At 39.3% G+C, this 15284-nt stretch overlaps 2 protein-coding genes across 2 annotated transcripts; both read left to right on the top strand.

The window, feature by feature from the left end:
* The first annotated feature begins 1435 nt into the window (after positions 1-1435).
* Positions 1436-8453, top strand: LOC115456357 (lymphocyte antigen 75). The gene is made up of 6 exons (XM_030185375.1): positions 1436-1533; positions 2238-2351; positions 2914-3054; positions 4035-4229; positions 7437-7688; positions 8166-8453. Exons 1-6 carry the CDS (start codon positions 1482-1484, stop codon positions 8342-8344), a joined length of 933 nt encoding a protein of 310 aa, XP_030041235.1. The 5' UTR covers positions 1436-1481; the 3' UTR covers positions 8345-8453.
* Positions 8454-10787: 2334 nt separating this feature from the next.
* Positions 10788-14904, top strand: LOC119189160. The gene is made up of 6 exons (XM_037438146.1): positions 10788-10911; positions 11518-11631; positions 12317-12454; positions 13054-13248; positions 13727-13978; positions 14618-14904. The coding sequence occupies exons 1-6, from the start codon at positions 10830-10832 to the stop codon at positions 14794-14796; spliced, it is 960 nt and encodes a 319-aa protein (XP_037294043.1). The 5' UTR covers positions 10788-10829; the 3' UTR covers positions 14797-14904.
* Positions 14905-15284: the final 380 nt, after the last annotated feature.

Genomic DNA, 15284 nt, shown 5'->3' with positions numbered 1-15284 from the left:
TAAGTAAGAACAAAGAACTCATTGCACATTATAATTTAAACCACTCTCAATGATCCTCCTTTATGTATTAAACTTAACTCTATTCATATTTTCAACCAGGCGTCATGTGAGGTGTGCCGGCTCAAGGTATAACCTTGGCTCTGTTGTAAAATAATTAGTTACAAAAATCTCGCATTATGAAGGCATCAGTTATCAATTTATGCCGACCCATCTCCGGCATATGTATAGATTATTAGGAAATTTTATTAATACAACACGCTTGCCGGTCTTTCCCGAGATATCAGTGCGAACAAAGTTTGATAAACGTGTGATATGTCGCGAGTGTATCATTTTTATATACTTAATTAAATTTAGATATATACTGTCTCATTTGTAAATTCGCAAAGTTATGCTTAGTTAAAACACAAATTTACTCGATCAGCTGTAAGTCAAAACCCGCCATCTTGCCTCTTGGTTTAAACTAGGAAACCGGTGATGTTTTGACAGCTATTTAAGCAATTCTTATGCACCTCTTAACGCTAAAACACGTTCATAAGTAAGACTGTATTTGCGTCATGCTCCTTTTATGTCACAAAGCCAGCAAATGAGCAATCATCTTCACAAATCTCTAGCACGTGTGAACAACGTACAGAATCAGGAATTGCCAGCATTGAGAGTGTGGAGTTAGGAATAGAGAGGGAAGAGAGTTGCTCCCAGAATCTCGCCCGCCATGCGAAACTTAACCAAAAGTCCTACATTGGTTTATTGTCAAACCGTGATATCTTGGTCACGTCGAGGCGTGAAAATGAATTAAAGCAATATTTTGTGTTGAAAAATATAATAAAAATATTTTTCTCACTGTTGAATGTATTTATTGGAAGAAGATAGGGGCTTCCAATTATAAATTAAATAGCTTTTGCTCACGACCCCGCTCGCGTGATGAATTTTTCAGGGATAAATGTCCCACTTTATATTTTTCTGGGATAAAGTAGCATATGGCCTTTCTAGGGTTTCAAACTATCTCCATACCGAATTTCATCGAAATCCATTAGGTATGTTATCAGTTTATCGCGTTCAGACAGGCAGACAGATGCGGTGAGGGACTTTGTTTTAAAATAGGTTTTTTAGAACTTTTGAAGAGGAACAAATCAGTCATACTAGACGGTGGCGTAACTTTAACCGTTTACGTAGCGCACACAATAGAAGCTCTCAGCATAAATATTTTTTTTCTCGCTTTTAGGACATTTTTAATTGATACTTTGCTACTTTTGGTCACATTGTGATATCCTATAGCCTTGCTAAATAAATGAGCTATTCAACATTGAAATATTTTTTCAATTTGGTCCAAAGTTGCTGAGATTAGGGCGTTCAAACAAACATACAAAATCTTCAGTTTTATATAATAGTATAGATAGATTACTAAGGAGATCGCGTGAACTAGGGGTCACTGATGATAATAATGTTATAAAACAAATGTTTATTCGTCATATTATTTATTCGCAATGGAAGTGCTACGCGGAGTCGTTGTGTTGATTACCGTCTCAATAATCCAGGGTAAGTACCTTTTTCATAAGGGCACGGCATAAGTATTATCCCAACTGCACCTGATGGTATGTAGAAGGGGGGGGGGGATGAATAGACTCTCGAGTGACGAGAGATGGTGGTTTTTTTTTTGGGGAACTGCCGTGGTTATCACCGGGGGTACCCCGCTAATGGTATACAGGCGATCCCCCGGCTTAGCAACCACGGCAGCCCCATGATGAGTTGGTGGGCCCTACCGCTATCACTGGAGGTTCGGTAGCCTCCAGCTAGACGGTCTTAGGGCCCGGGAGGAAGAAGGGAGGGGATAGAGGGAAGGAAGAGGAGTTTTTAGGATGGTTGGAAGGAAGGGAAGGGAAATGTTCACGAACCCTTAGACAGACCTCAATGTGAACTTAGCAACCAAGAGGCATACGTTCCCCCATGCATGGGCGTGCATTTGGTGTGGAGACCAAGCGCACAAGAATTGCCTCGGGGGGGGGGGGGGGATGGTAGTTGACACAATTATGCGGGTCTGTGCGAACCGGATATACAGGCTGATCCCGGAATGCGACACACGTATGCCACTATGGCGGGTTTAACCCCTTGTGTGCGGTGGTCGCTATACGGGCGACAAAATACTAACTACCAACAAAACGGTATTTGGAATTCGACTCTCGTACAGATCTTTGACACTGATTCTTTGAGAATACGGATTTATGGGTTTAATTCTATTTTAGGAAGCAATGTGTTTCGCTCCGACTACGAGTATCATGCATCTGCTGGCGGTTGGTTTAAGTTCCACAAGGTGCCTGCCAAATGGCACGACGCGCGACTCATGTGCGACTTCGAAGGTAACTTATTACCTACAGGGTCATTTAACTAGGGTAAATAATTCAAACAGTCTAGCCTAAATGGCTTCAGTCTGTCATGGTCTAAAACGTGAGTGCTTCATAAATTTTTCTACAAATTTACGTATAGTTAGAATTCTAAGGCGACCAGGAATCATAAGGTGTCGAAAGTAGTGTAATATTATGAATAAAAATTATAAGGCGCGTGAACGATGTTAAGCGCTTGAAGTAAATTAATGAGGTGCCGCAAGAATATAAGATGCTTGAAGTTTATAAGGTGAATAATATAAGGCACCAGAAATACTCATACGGAAGTATATGACCCGCGGAATCACATAGAGTAAGTATATAAGGTTTACGAAGTCTATAAGGGCATCGGAAGTATATAAGGTGACGAATAAAGAGAACATTTAACAATGAGATTCTGCATTTGACAATTAAAAAACTAACAAAAATATTATATTCGGATTTTCTTTCATGATTTTACACTAAAATTACTGCAAATAAAGCTCAATATATACCACATATAATTAATTTTCAATCCAATATTGTTTTGTTAATCCAGGTGCTGTTTTGGCGTCGCCCATAAATGTGGACGTCACTGACGTGTTGCAGAACATTATCAACAAAATTGAGCATTTGTCTACCGGTGTGCACACTGGTGTCCATAATACAATATCGCCAGTAGTATTTAATAGTATAGAAGGTAAGACATCAAAAATGTTATAATGTAAGTGAACGTCACACTTTAATTTTTTAATTTATGACTGAGCAGCATGACGATATGAAGCGGCGATAGCATGAAGCGGCGATAGCCTAATTGGGTGTGGAACGGACTGCCAAGACGAATGTCCGCAGGTTCAAATCCCAAGGGCACACACCTTTAACTTTTCTAAAAAATCATGTGTGTATTCTTTGTGAATTTATCGTTCTCTTTAACGGTGTAGGAGTACATCGTGAGGAAACCTGCACATCTGAGAAGTTCTCTATAGGAATTTCGAAGGTGTGTGAAGTCTACCAATCCGCACTAGGCGTTCGTGGTGGACTAAGGCCTAATCCCTCTCAGTAGTAGAGGAAGCCCGTGCTCAGCAGTGGGCAAGTATATAATACAGGGCTGATATTATTATTATTATTATAACATAGCGAATGTAACAGTATTCTGGCACATCCTCTGTTAGCGAAAGCAAACTGGCCCAGGCGGCCAGTAAACGGAGATAGTATCTTGGAGCTTGCAATTGGCATGATCATATTTGTTCAAACCCTCTTTATTATTAAATAAAGATAAAAAAATGACTGTAGCTCGAACTAGCCGACTCTACCTTAGTAGTCTCGCTCTAGCGTCGTATTCCTCAATATCGAGAGTCGTGACCTCCCTTCTGTATCAGATTCTCTTTAACGAGTATCTTCTGTTTCTGTCTCCGGCAGTGTGGATGACGCTGTAAACTTAGTCAAGTGCTAACCAAGGCATTGGTCCGCGTCCACGAGGCCTCCCATCTACTTTAGTAGTAAAACTGCTCTATTATTGCAATTTTGAATTACTTACTTCATCCCTATTTACCCCATTCCTCGCCATTCACAATCATAAAGGACAAGGAGCCACAATACCTCAAGTTTGTTAACGAACGGAGGCGATCGCTTATACTCAACTAATTGTGTATTCGTAATTATAAATAAAGGTGTTTCCAGGAGTGCCCTTGTCAGCACTGCCGGTGCGCACGCGTGATATGTTCACCGAGGAGTACAGCTCAGGGCCGCACTGTGCGCGCCTGATACCTCAGGAGGGACTCGTCGCAGGCAGCTGTAGCGACGCGCTCCCCTACATTTGTTACAAGAACAAGACCGCCGAACTGAGCATGACCGAGTGTGGGACCGTCGACAAAGGTAACCAGCATTGTGACATAAAGCTGATCGGTATAATTCTGACAAGGCGAGCAAGACATACACTACTCTTCTATTTAGCCTAATATATACTGTAGACAATAGCCGATCAAAACAAGCACAAGATGAATACTACTTTGACGACATTAATTTCTCAGCAATTAATGTTGCAAAAAATTAAAGCATGAGTGTTTTGGATGATAGAGTCCCACTTTAACCAATTTTGGCCCCAGTAGGAACGGGACAACTCGACCGGTGTCACTGGCACAAACAACGTAAAATCACGGCTCCTGAAGGTTGGCAGAGCAGTTAGGATTACTCTAGGGCAATGATGGTCACTCTTCATCAAATCAACTTGAACGTAGCTTTTGGTCCTCTGCGAAGAGTGCTTTAGGAACTGTAACAATATTTGAAATAATGACTGCCTTGGTGGCGTAGTTGTACACGGTTCGAGAACGACTACGGCGCTGAGGTCCTGGGTTCGAATCCCGGGTCTTGCCAATGTATTCGTGACTGAGTTTTTCCATCTTAAAAATAACTCAGTCGCAGTTCGGAGTCAGGAAGTTGGCGTTGTGATCAGTGGCGTGCCTACCATGTTGTATATGGCCAAGCCAAAGCAACACAATTAAAATTCGTCTTCATTTCACATAAAACGAGTATTTTAAAAAATTCGACCCGACATCACCTCTGAAAGAAAGTCGATCAATTATCAACCAATCATATCAATTATCAACCAATCTCGTTAAAAGTAACACTACAATGACTGTCGAGTGTCGACGCATAATGTTTTGTTTTGAAATTTCGTAAGGTAATAATAAGTAAAAATAATAAGGTTACACTTAGCTGTTTACCGAAATTTTTACGTTCATAATATGTTTTTGTATATTAGAAATTAGAATATTTCTAACAGCGCTAATTAATGATTTCTTATGTTTACGCGAATGTTAGACATTGAAATTAAACTAATTTTCGGATTCTATCGCGGTGTTAGTATTTTATTTTCTCCCGACGTTTCGAAGACTTTGCAGCCTTCATGGTCACGGGGGAAAGTCTTCGAAACGTCGGGAGAAAATAAAATACTAACACCGCGATAGAATCCGAAAATTAGTTTAATTTCAAGCGCTAATTAAATCATTATAATTAACCAGAAGTATCCCACACACTTGTCTCGCTCGAGAAAAATGTGCAAAACCAATGATACAACTTAGGTAATACTTGTTTGAATGGGACCGTCCATCACGCCAATTTGTTTTGGATACTAGACTAAATACCTTATAAGGTTTTTCAAGTCAGGAGTACATTTCGCACCTCTCGCCAGCTTCTTGAATGTTGTTGTTTTTCATCATAACCTAACTAATTTACTTTGTTCTCGACTATCAAACTTTCACACACCTAAAACTATTATTTATTTATTTATTTATTTATTTGAACAGCCAACAAAACATACACCTTACATAGTTTTTTTTTAAGAATTCGGTAAGTAATTTCTGCAGTGCTGTTTCAATTACAGGCTGTCACAGCATGAACATTTTAAATACATAACAATTAACAATTGGCTGCACCACAAGTGCAGTATATTCTAAATATAAGACTGAATATAAAACTAAATTTAGGTTTCAACAAGCGAGTTCAATATTTTCTTTTTGAAGATAGGAAGCGAGTCGTTAAATATGTCAATACAATCAGATTTTTCTACAATTCGGTTATATAATCGGGATAAGCGAGGGACAGGCGAGTGGCTACCAAGGTTAGTTCGGCTGAATCTACAATTAAATAAGGGACGTGGATATCTAGGGATTTTAATAGGTACATTAAGGTGGTAGCTCAAGGTCCATTTTCATACATTTTGTTTCGGCTTTAATCTGGGTAACTAAACAAGTATTGGCAAGTAAAGAATTTAAATTCACGTCTAGTTATTTCAACTGCGAGAACTAATCACTAACTAGACGTGAATTTAAATTCTTTACTTGCCAATACTTGTTTAGTTACCCAGATTAAAGCCGAAACAAAATGTATGAAAATGGACCTTGAGCTACCACCTTAAGGGAGAATTTATTGAGACGAGGTGGACAATCTACATCACCGTTGACTATTTTATACAAAAGCATCAAACTAAGTTGATCACGTCTGTCTTTCAAAGTTTGCATTTCAAAGTATTTAATTTTATCAGTGTAAGTTTTGACATGTTTTGACATATTATAAGGAATCATTTAACTCATCTTTATATTTCAATGTTTAAAATAACTCAAAAACACGTAATAAACACAAATACTTTTAAAATGTATCGACGGCTCAATTAAAACAAACAATTGGTGTTGCCAGTAATACTAATCACAAATCATACTAAAAAAACCCTGAAAATATACGAAAGTTTTTAATAAAATACATACAATTCATAAAAATAATTATTATTAAGTATGTAAATAGAATTATGTTTATTCTAAAATCATTAAAATAAAAGATTATTTATTCAAATAAGGAATATTATGTAGAATAAATGTTTCATATTAGTAGTAAGTCCAAAGACTTGGCAATACTGTTTTGAAAGCATGGCTTTATTTCTAGTTCATAGTACTAATTGCTATAGAAACCTACTATAGCTGTACGTATGTTGTAGGATGTTATTCGTATTCGATCTATAAGTGTAAAAGAGAAAGAAATACCGAGGCAAAAAGCCTCGTATAAGCCCACGAGGGAGAGGGTGATAGAATATATTTTGTGCGCGTGTTTTATATTAAAAATTAAATGTTTGCATCTGATACTATTTAGATGTAGTAGTGTATATTATTGGGTATGTAGGTGCGCTCGAGGCGAACCGGCGCGGTGCACCGACACTTAGCGCGGGATTTTTTATCTTTACCGTACCGACCGTAAAATTATGATTATTGTTCCATATTCCATTTTGTGCAAATAATTTTAGGGCAAGCCAGGCTTTTGGGCTTCTATGGAAGGACCGCCACTGGGTGTGATACCCCGGTAACTCAGAAAGCACGAAAAGCCGTTGGTCCCGCGCCTGATCTCTTATCGGTCATTCCGGATTGCCATCTTAGCAGACTATGAAAGTTAAGGAACAGAGAGTGCCCTTGTGTATTGCGCACACACTTGAGCTCTATAGTATCTCCCGTATTTAGCTGATCTCCGTTGAGATTGGCCGCCGTCACCAAAATTCGGTTAGGAACGAATCATAATAATTTGAAACATTGTTTATAGGTTATCAGCTTAGTGCCAAAACTGGACACTGCTACAAGTTCCACAATTACGGTTTGCCGTGGTCGCTGGCGTACTTGAGATGTATCGCTGAGGGGGGGCAGCTGGCCGTCATCAACAGCGCTGTGGAGGCGAACGTCCTCAAGGAACTCTTGGCACGATACCCGACTGGACTCATTAAGGGAGGGTACGCAGGAGGGGCGTTCCTCGGCTTTCATGATTGGAATAATAACAATGTTTGGAGAACCGTCAATGGTAAGTGTCTTACGATTTCAGACGTAGGCGGAATTCTATGCACATAATTACAAATTCACACTTTAGACTGTATTTAGGAATTCGTTCTCGATATGGCGATGGGTTCGCCCTCTATCACATCATATGATCTGAGTGGGAAAATCATTATATCTATTTATTAAGGTTTTACGCAAACCGATGGAGCATTTTTGATGTGATACAGTCATGTTTAAGCTTGCAACCCAAGCAACCCAAGAAAAGACAGGGTCTTCTTTTTCAAAGAGATGTATGCGGGTAAGCCATAAGCAAAAGCAACTAATTATTAATTTGAATACAACTAAACTAGAATAGAAGAAACCAAAAATTCGTTTGCCTACAACTGCTTACAATTAACAAAAGCACCCAGAACTTTTACCTAAAAATCATGATGCCTTCGATATAACTTATGGCATTGGTCTATACTCATAACTTTGAAACATTCCAATTTTTTCATTCCAGGACAGACGCTGGAAGAAGCTGGCTATGCGAATTGGGGTGTCACCCAGCCGGACAGCTCCGTACAAAACTGTGGCCAGATGTTTCGATCAGGGCAACTCGACGATATAGGATGTGCGAAAGTACCCTTTATATGCGAGAAGCACCCTAATAACATCATGCCAGTCCCAAACAACGTTTAATTGAAAAGAATAACGTCATTAGTGTAGTGCGCAGCATTATATGTTTCAAATGAGTCAGACATTATACAGTATAGTTGGCTATAGTCCGGACCAAATCTATGCTCCAAAAGTTATAACCAATTGTTAAGACAAGTCCTTAGATTTTAATACAAAAATTACTTATTGATAGAAAATGTGATAATATGCATGTAGCGGCGTGTAAGTTTACGCTATTGTAGAGGAACAGATGGTTGCGTTCCGCTGTAGAAGGGGAAGACCACCAGTCTGAAGATGGTGCGTCTGATAGGTCGCGGTCCCTCCGACAGTTCCTATTTGGAGGTGGTATACGTATTGCGCGTTTCGAAATTCTGTTACCGCAATTCAGTATCGACTATCGCCATCAAGTGTGATTATTGGGCATTATTTCCTAATTATCCATATTCATCTCGCAGTTTTAGTGATGTTTACGAGATGGGGTTGTACATTAATTATGTCGCCATAATACACATTATAAACGTGAAAATCACTACATGAAAAAATATGATATAGCAAATTCTTACTAGAAGACCGGGAGACGTTGTTTAGCTGCAACTATAACGTAGGATTATATCCTCTTTGGTTTAAAATGGCCAGCTCGCGCTGATCATTGCGTCGTCGATATATTTTTTTTGGCTGTCATTAATTGTTAGATCGGACGGACGTTCACAATCTTTTCGCTAGCTTTATTTTTGTGTTCTTGTTAATTTGATTCAAATTATTCTGTTTTATAAATTAGTACAGTTTTTGTTATAGGTAATAATTACTTTTTTAGGTTTATGTTAATTTTTCTAATAAATAAATGTAAAAACCCTAAATATATTGTTAAACGCTCTTTTTACAGTAAACATTATATTTGCAAAATAATTACAGAATACAATTTCACACATATTTTGACAACGTCCAACCAGAAAGAATAATAATAGAATAGTCGCCGCGTGACATATCTTCTCTTCTGCCAGCCTGCGCGCGCAGCCGAATACTTCCGGAAACGCCCGATGTCATCGGCTAGGATAGCGGCGCGTAACAATATATTAACAGAACTGAATACCTAACCATCGCATGAGCACAAAATTTTGCATGACTATCTTCATATGTCCGTTCTATATAATTTTAACACTCTGATATTAATTAATTGCGGACGTAAATCCATTCTCTAACGAAGTATTATGTATTTAAAATAATACTAATGACCTTGTACAATATACTGGTCACTGCTGCCCATCCTCTACTACTGAGAAGATTTAGGTGGTGATGAACATTTCTACGCTGGTGAAAATGTAGTTTATAGAAATAAATGTTTATTTTGAAATTAAATTCGTTTATTTATGTAACAGTTTTGACTCGCACGACAAATAGTACCACAAAACGAACAAATCAGCTTAGGTAATGCACAGGTATTCTTCCCAAGGCAATTCTTGTGCGCTTGGTCTCCAAACCGAATACACGGCCATCCAAGGAGGGACATTTGCCGTGGTCACAAAGATCAGTGTGTATGTTGGGGATCGTATTTTAAGAGAATTATAATAAAATGTTTTTGTTCGCATATCTGATTTTTGGTGCATGAGAGAAAGATGAAAGTGTTTCTTTCTTTCTCTCTCTTTCGCGAGCAAGGGTAAGGTAATGTAATTAAAAATTAAGTGGTCAAAAGTAAAGATTTTCAGTAGGATTCCACTCTTTTATTTGTCCCTCATCCCTACATGTATACCTCATGGTTGTAGCTACACATTGATTGGTCTAAGAGCGCTCATGAACATATCTCTCTCCCTCCCCCCCCCCGCCCATCCTAAAGGGGTTCCCAGCCTACACCCAACTCCCTCCGTACTCTCCTCCGAGCCCCTACAGTCGCTAAGCCGGATATTACAGTATCCCGTTTGCAGTTTTCTCCCTGTGTAAAGTCTAGGAACCACGAAATTTGGAGATAGTTTGAGACCCTGGGAAGGACATTGGCTTCTATCCCGGGAAAATAATTAACGGGACTTTTATCCCAGAAAAATCGTTCACGCGAGCGAAGCTGCGAGGAAAGGAAGAAGAAATTATAATTTTGCATACCATCTTTTGGTTAAATATAGTTGCTCTCATATTTTGTCATCGTTATTTACCCAAATTTGCAGAATAAATATATCTTTATCTTAAGCTTTATCTTTAAAAGCTATTTAAAAACTTAATGGCCTATTTATTTATTTATAATTAGGACAACCAGTAGTTGTTACATTATAAATAGCTCCAATAAAATATAACAGTAATGATAGGTTTAAATGCACAACATTTTAAGGTGTCACCTATCATGAAGTTCAAGCTTATTCCATATTAAATTGAATTTTATAAATCTGTGGTATACCCGTGTCAATGTAACAATTATTTTTGTTTTTATAATATTATTATGGACAAGTAAGCAGATAAAGCCGCTTAACCGACAACGGAAACAAAGAGATAACGTTAAATAATATATTGCGATAGCCACAAAACCATGGTCATAATGTTAGAATATTTATTTGCAATGGAAGGGCTACGCGTAATTGTAGTGTTTATTGCTGCTTTAATTGTTAAAGGTGAGTGTAACAATCGAGATATTTTGATTTGGTTTATAATATCGTTTGAGAAAGCCAATTTTTCAAGGATTTTGTCCAGTTCTAGCTGATATGCATTTACTTTGGCGATTTTATTGATTAAATTTTTTTATTGCTTTGAATGACGAGACGAGCTAGCCATTCGCCTGATGGTAAGCGATACGACCGCCCATAAATAACAGAAACACCATCCAACAGCTTGAATTACAAAGTAGTGTTTGGTATTCCACTGCGCAATCATCCTGAGACATGAGATGTTAAGTCTTATGTCCAGTAGTTACGATGGCTACATTGTTCTTCAAACCGGAACACTTTCTTGGCGGCAGAAAGAGATATTGCAGTGGTACCTACCCAGGCGGACTCTTATATATGAGAGATCTACCACCAGTAAATAATTAATGTATTTCGTATTTTTTTGTAAAATGATACAGAAGTTAACCTAAAGTGGAATATCTTACTTAACACACACACACACGTCTTCAATTCTCCAAGGTGTAGTCGGATGCGCAAGTTCAGCAATCTTTCCTTAAAGAATGTACGCGGTGAACACGTACGCTGTTTAAACTTTGCTAATGTGTTTTATTCTAGGAAGCAATGAATTTCGTCCCGACTACGAGTACCATGCATCAGCTGGCGGCTGGTTCAAGGTCCACAAGGTGCCCGCGAAGTGGCACGACGCGCGACTCATGTGCGACTTCGAAGGTATCTTCTCATGTCCACGACTTGACGGGCAACCCTATTTTAATCCAAGTGAATAGACGCCAGTCCATCTGGATATTGTTGCGAAGTTGTAGGCCTCTCATACGCGGAATTCGATTGGATTAGTATAGTAAGGATAATTGCCTCAATGGCAATTTCTGCAGTTAATCAATACTGAATTATACTTAGTAGGAGTTGGGAGTGGCACGGACTGCCGAGACGAATGCCTGCAGTTTCAAGACCTAAGGTCACACACCACTGGCTTCTATAAAGTTATGTGTTACTTTGTGTAATATCGCTTGCTTTAACGGTGAAGGATAACATCGTGAGGAGACCTGCATACCTGAGAAATTCTCTAAGAAATTTCAGGTTATGTGAAATCTGCTAATACGCACTAGGCCAGCGTGGTGGACTAAGGCTTAAACCCTTTTGATAGTAGACGCAGTCCTTGCCTCGCAGTGGAACAGTATATAATAAATATTGTGCCAACACTATCATATTCTGGGCTAAAATGCATTGTGTCCAGGGTCATTAACAAATTTCGTATTTTGACGAGAACATCCAACACCTCGCTGCAATGCAAAGCTGTTATGGTGGCTACTCTTAAGAAGCAGTCGTATCGTTTGCAATCAGGCGAATGGATTGCTGGTTCTATCATGTAAATCTAAAAAGACCTTCGTTATTTCAGGAGCACTTTTAGCGTCACCTATAAATGTGGACGTCAGTGACGTGATGCAAAGCATTGTTAATAAAATTGAACCTTCCACCGGCGTGTACACTGGAGTCAACAATATTGTAACACCGATGATGTACAACAGTATAGAAGGTAAGGTTATAAATCAAATATACCACAAGTAAAAGAAATAAAGGAATGTTCATTGTACCCAGTGTAACTACTGGATATAATAAGACTTAACATCTCGTATCTCAGGATGGCTAGAGCAGTGGAATACCAAACAATACTTTGTAATTCAAGGTGTTGGATGGTGTTTTTACTGTTTATGGATGGTTGTGTCGCTAACCATCAGGCGAATGGCAAGCTCATCTCGTCACTCAAAGCGATAAAAGAAATGTTCATTAGTAAATGTTAGAATTGTGTCGTATTCTGGTGTGCGTCGAGGTAAACTTCCGTGAGAATTTATCGTCGGCAGTCAGATGAAGAATACTTCGGAATTGATTTCATTATTTACCTGACAAAAACTGGCATGATGGATCTTTGTTTTGTGTTTCTACGATCAGTGAAATTAACCAAAGTATATCCTATTCCTTCTCCCCCCTCCTTGCCCTTTTCCATCACTGATTTATCCTTTTTAAATTTCAGAAAGCCGCCATTATTCTGGCATTTCCTTTGTGGCAGGTGGCGATCGCTTACACCCATCTGAGATGTTATATTTGGCTTTATTTTTAAATAAACAAATTGTCCAGGAGTTTCCTTGTCAGCGATGCCAGTTCGAACACGCGATATATTCTCTGAGGAGTACAGCTCGAGCCCGCACTGCGCGCGCCTGCTGCATCAGGCGGGGCTCGTTGCAGGCAGTTGCAGTGACGATCTTCCCTACATATGCTATAAGAAAAAGACCGGGGATCTGCGCATCACCGAGTGTGGGACGGTCGACCCAGGTAACCAGCTAGTGAACACATGGTAATTGTTGTGAAGGCGTCAGATTTATCTTGCTGCCGATTGGATAGCTACTGACATGGCCAACGACCTAATGATTCGTCCACGATAATTGGGAACAATAGACACAAATGTGTTTTCTTTCTTTCTAGATGTGCGTTTAAAGTGGACCAGCATAACATGGTTTCGTTGCACTTACCATCACAGGAAAAATCCGCTGAATTATATTTTCAACAAAGAAATGTCATAAAATCCGACGCGTGACTTTACACTTCGTCGTTGCGTTCTGTACGGTCAAAATACAACCAATCCAACAAAATCTTGATTCCCCTTAACCATCTTTCTTCAAACGGTAGGGAGCGCAGCCAGAATTGCTGTCGAACTGTGCGTATCCATCGGCGAAGGCAGGCACTCTCCCACAGAAATCCCAGTTCTTTGTCGCTTTGTGCCGTTATGGATTATTTGAGTTGTTATTTACAGGTTATCAGCTAGATAACAGAACTGGGCACTGCTACAAGTTCCACAAGGACCCATTGCTGTGGTCGTTGGCGAACTGGAGGTGCATTGCTGAGGGCGGGCAGCTGGCCGTCATCAACAGCGCCGCTGAGGCTGACGTCATCAAGCAACTGTTCGCCGAATACCCACCTCCAACTATTAAGAGAGGGGATACAACAGTAGTGCATCTAGGTTTTCATGACTGGAATGAAAATAACGTTTGGAGGACTGTCAATGGTAAGGTTCTCTAGGCATCTAACTGAGGTGGAGTTGTACAGTCAATTTCAACAGATTTAATTACGATTCAAATTATATGTAATGCTATGTGAATCGATCAATTCGCCAGTCTTATAGCCATCACATAGCTTAGCATATGATCTCAGCGCAGAAGTCGTACTTATACTACAATGACAATTACGCCACTGAGGCAGTCAGTTGAACTACTAAATGCTACGGTCTATAATGTCTTTCAGACAGGATCACAATGTTTGGTTATTGCAAATTGACAATAGAAAACAATGTGGCGGCAACTAGCTGATCTCTGACAGATAAGGGATTATTTTTTATCCATTTAGTCAGCACCTAATGGTAAGTGGAAGCGTTCAGAAAGAGATCCGAATGCGATTTTTTTTTATAAATGCCAAAATGGCTTCACTGCTCCTGATGTTAAGCGAAGTGAAGCTCATAGAAAGGGCCGACCGTCCAAAGATACAAGCATCTCTGGTCGTCACAGTCACATTCGCCATGTTCGAAACCCGATATACATGCGCAGTACCAAAACAGGACTCGCATGGCCCATTTTCGCAGGGTTAACACCACGTAGATTATTCAGGGAGATACAAATAAATATAAATACCAATATCATTATCATTTCAGGTCTATCGCTGGAAGAAGCTGGTTACGCGAAATGGGATAGCGCGAGGAAAAACAACTACAAAGAATTCTACGGTAGTATGACCCGCGTAGGACTCCTGGACGACACTTTGGGCGGGAAAGCCGCTTTTGTATGCGAGAAACATCCCAAGAACATCGTGCCAGTCCCGAACAATGTTTAAGTTATCACAGAAATACGTGTAATATGGAGCGCTAGATTAATCAAATGCATTACGTAAAACCGTTATACTTTACAACTATTTCTAGTCGAATAAAAATCTTAAAAATTATGTGTGTATTCTTTGTGAATTATCGCTAGCTCTAACGGTGCAGAAAAACATCGTGGGGCAACCTTGCCTACCATAATTTATAGCAGTAATATTATAAACCTCACTTAGAAATTTCGTACCATAACGAGCTTAAAACAATATTAAAACCATACGGTTTTATTGAGCAGTTTTGTCTCACGTTAAAGTAAATCATTCATTCAATCCGTATCATGGAGTGTTCTTTGACGAGACAACGGGACGCCTGCCAAGTAAAATGTCTCAATCTTATGTATTCAAGGCAGGCGGTGACTTGCCCTCCACTAGATGGGCATCCCATTATTATTATTATTATATTACGTACTGTCAAAAAACAATTAATCGTGTAGTATTGAATGAATGAT

Source organism: Manduca sexta, chromosome 2 (assembly GCF_014839805.1).
Source record: "Manduca sexta isolate Smith_Timp_Sample1 chromosome 2, JHU_Msex_v1.0, whole genome shotgun sequence".
NCBI lineage: Eukaryota > Metazoa > Arthropoda > Insecta > Lepidoptera > Sphingidae > Manduca > Manduca sexta.
This window is presented reverse-complemented; position numbering and strand designations above follow the sequence as displayed.

Excerpts from the sequence above, each read along its gene's own strand:
- LOC115456357 (XM_030185375.1), top strand. The coding sequence starts at position 1,482 with ATGGAAGTGCTACGCGGAGTCGTTGTGTTGATTACCGTCTCAATAATC. Across the intron at positions 3,055-4,034 it reads AGTATTTAATAGTATAGAAG|GAGTGCCCTTGTCAGCACTG; the intron begins GTAAGACATCAA and ends AGGTGTTTCCAG. Across the intron at positions 4,230-7,436 it reads GTGTGGGACCGTCGACAAAG|GTTATCAGCTTAGTGCCAAA; the intron begins GTAACCAGCATT and ends CATTGTTTATAG.
- LOC119189160 (XM_037438146.1), top strand. The coding sequence starts at position 10,830 with ATGGTCATAATGTTAGAATATTTATTTGCAATGGAAGGGCTACGCGTA. Across the intron at positions 10,912-11,517 it reads TGCTGCTTTAATTGTTAAAG|GAAGCAATGAATTTCGTCCC; the intron begins GTGAGTGTAACA and ends GTTTTATTCTAG. Across the intron at positions 13,249-13,726 it reads GTGTGGGACGGTCGACCCAG|GTTATCAGCTAGATAACAGA; the intron begins GTAACCAGCTAG and ends TGTTATTTACAG.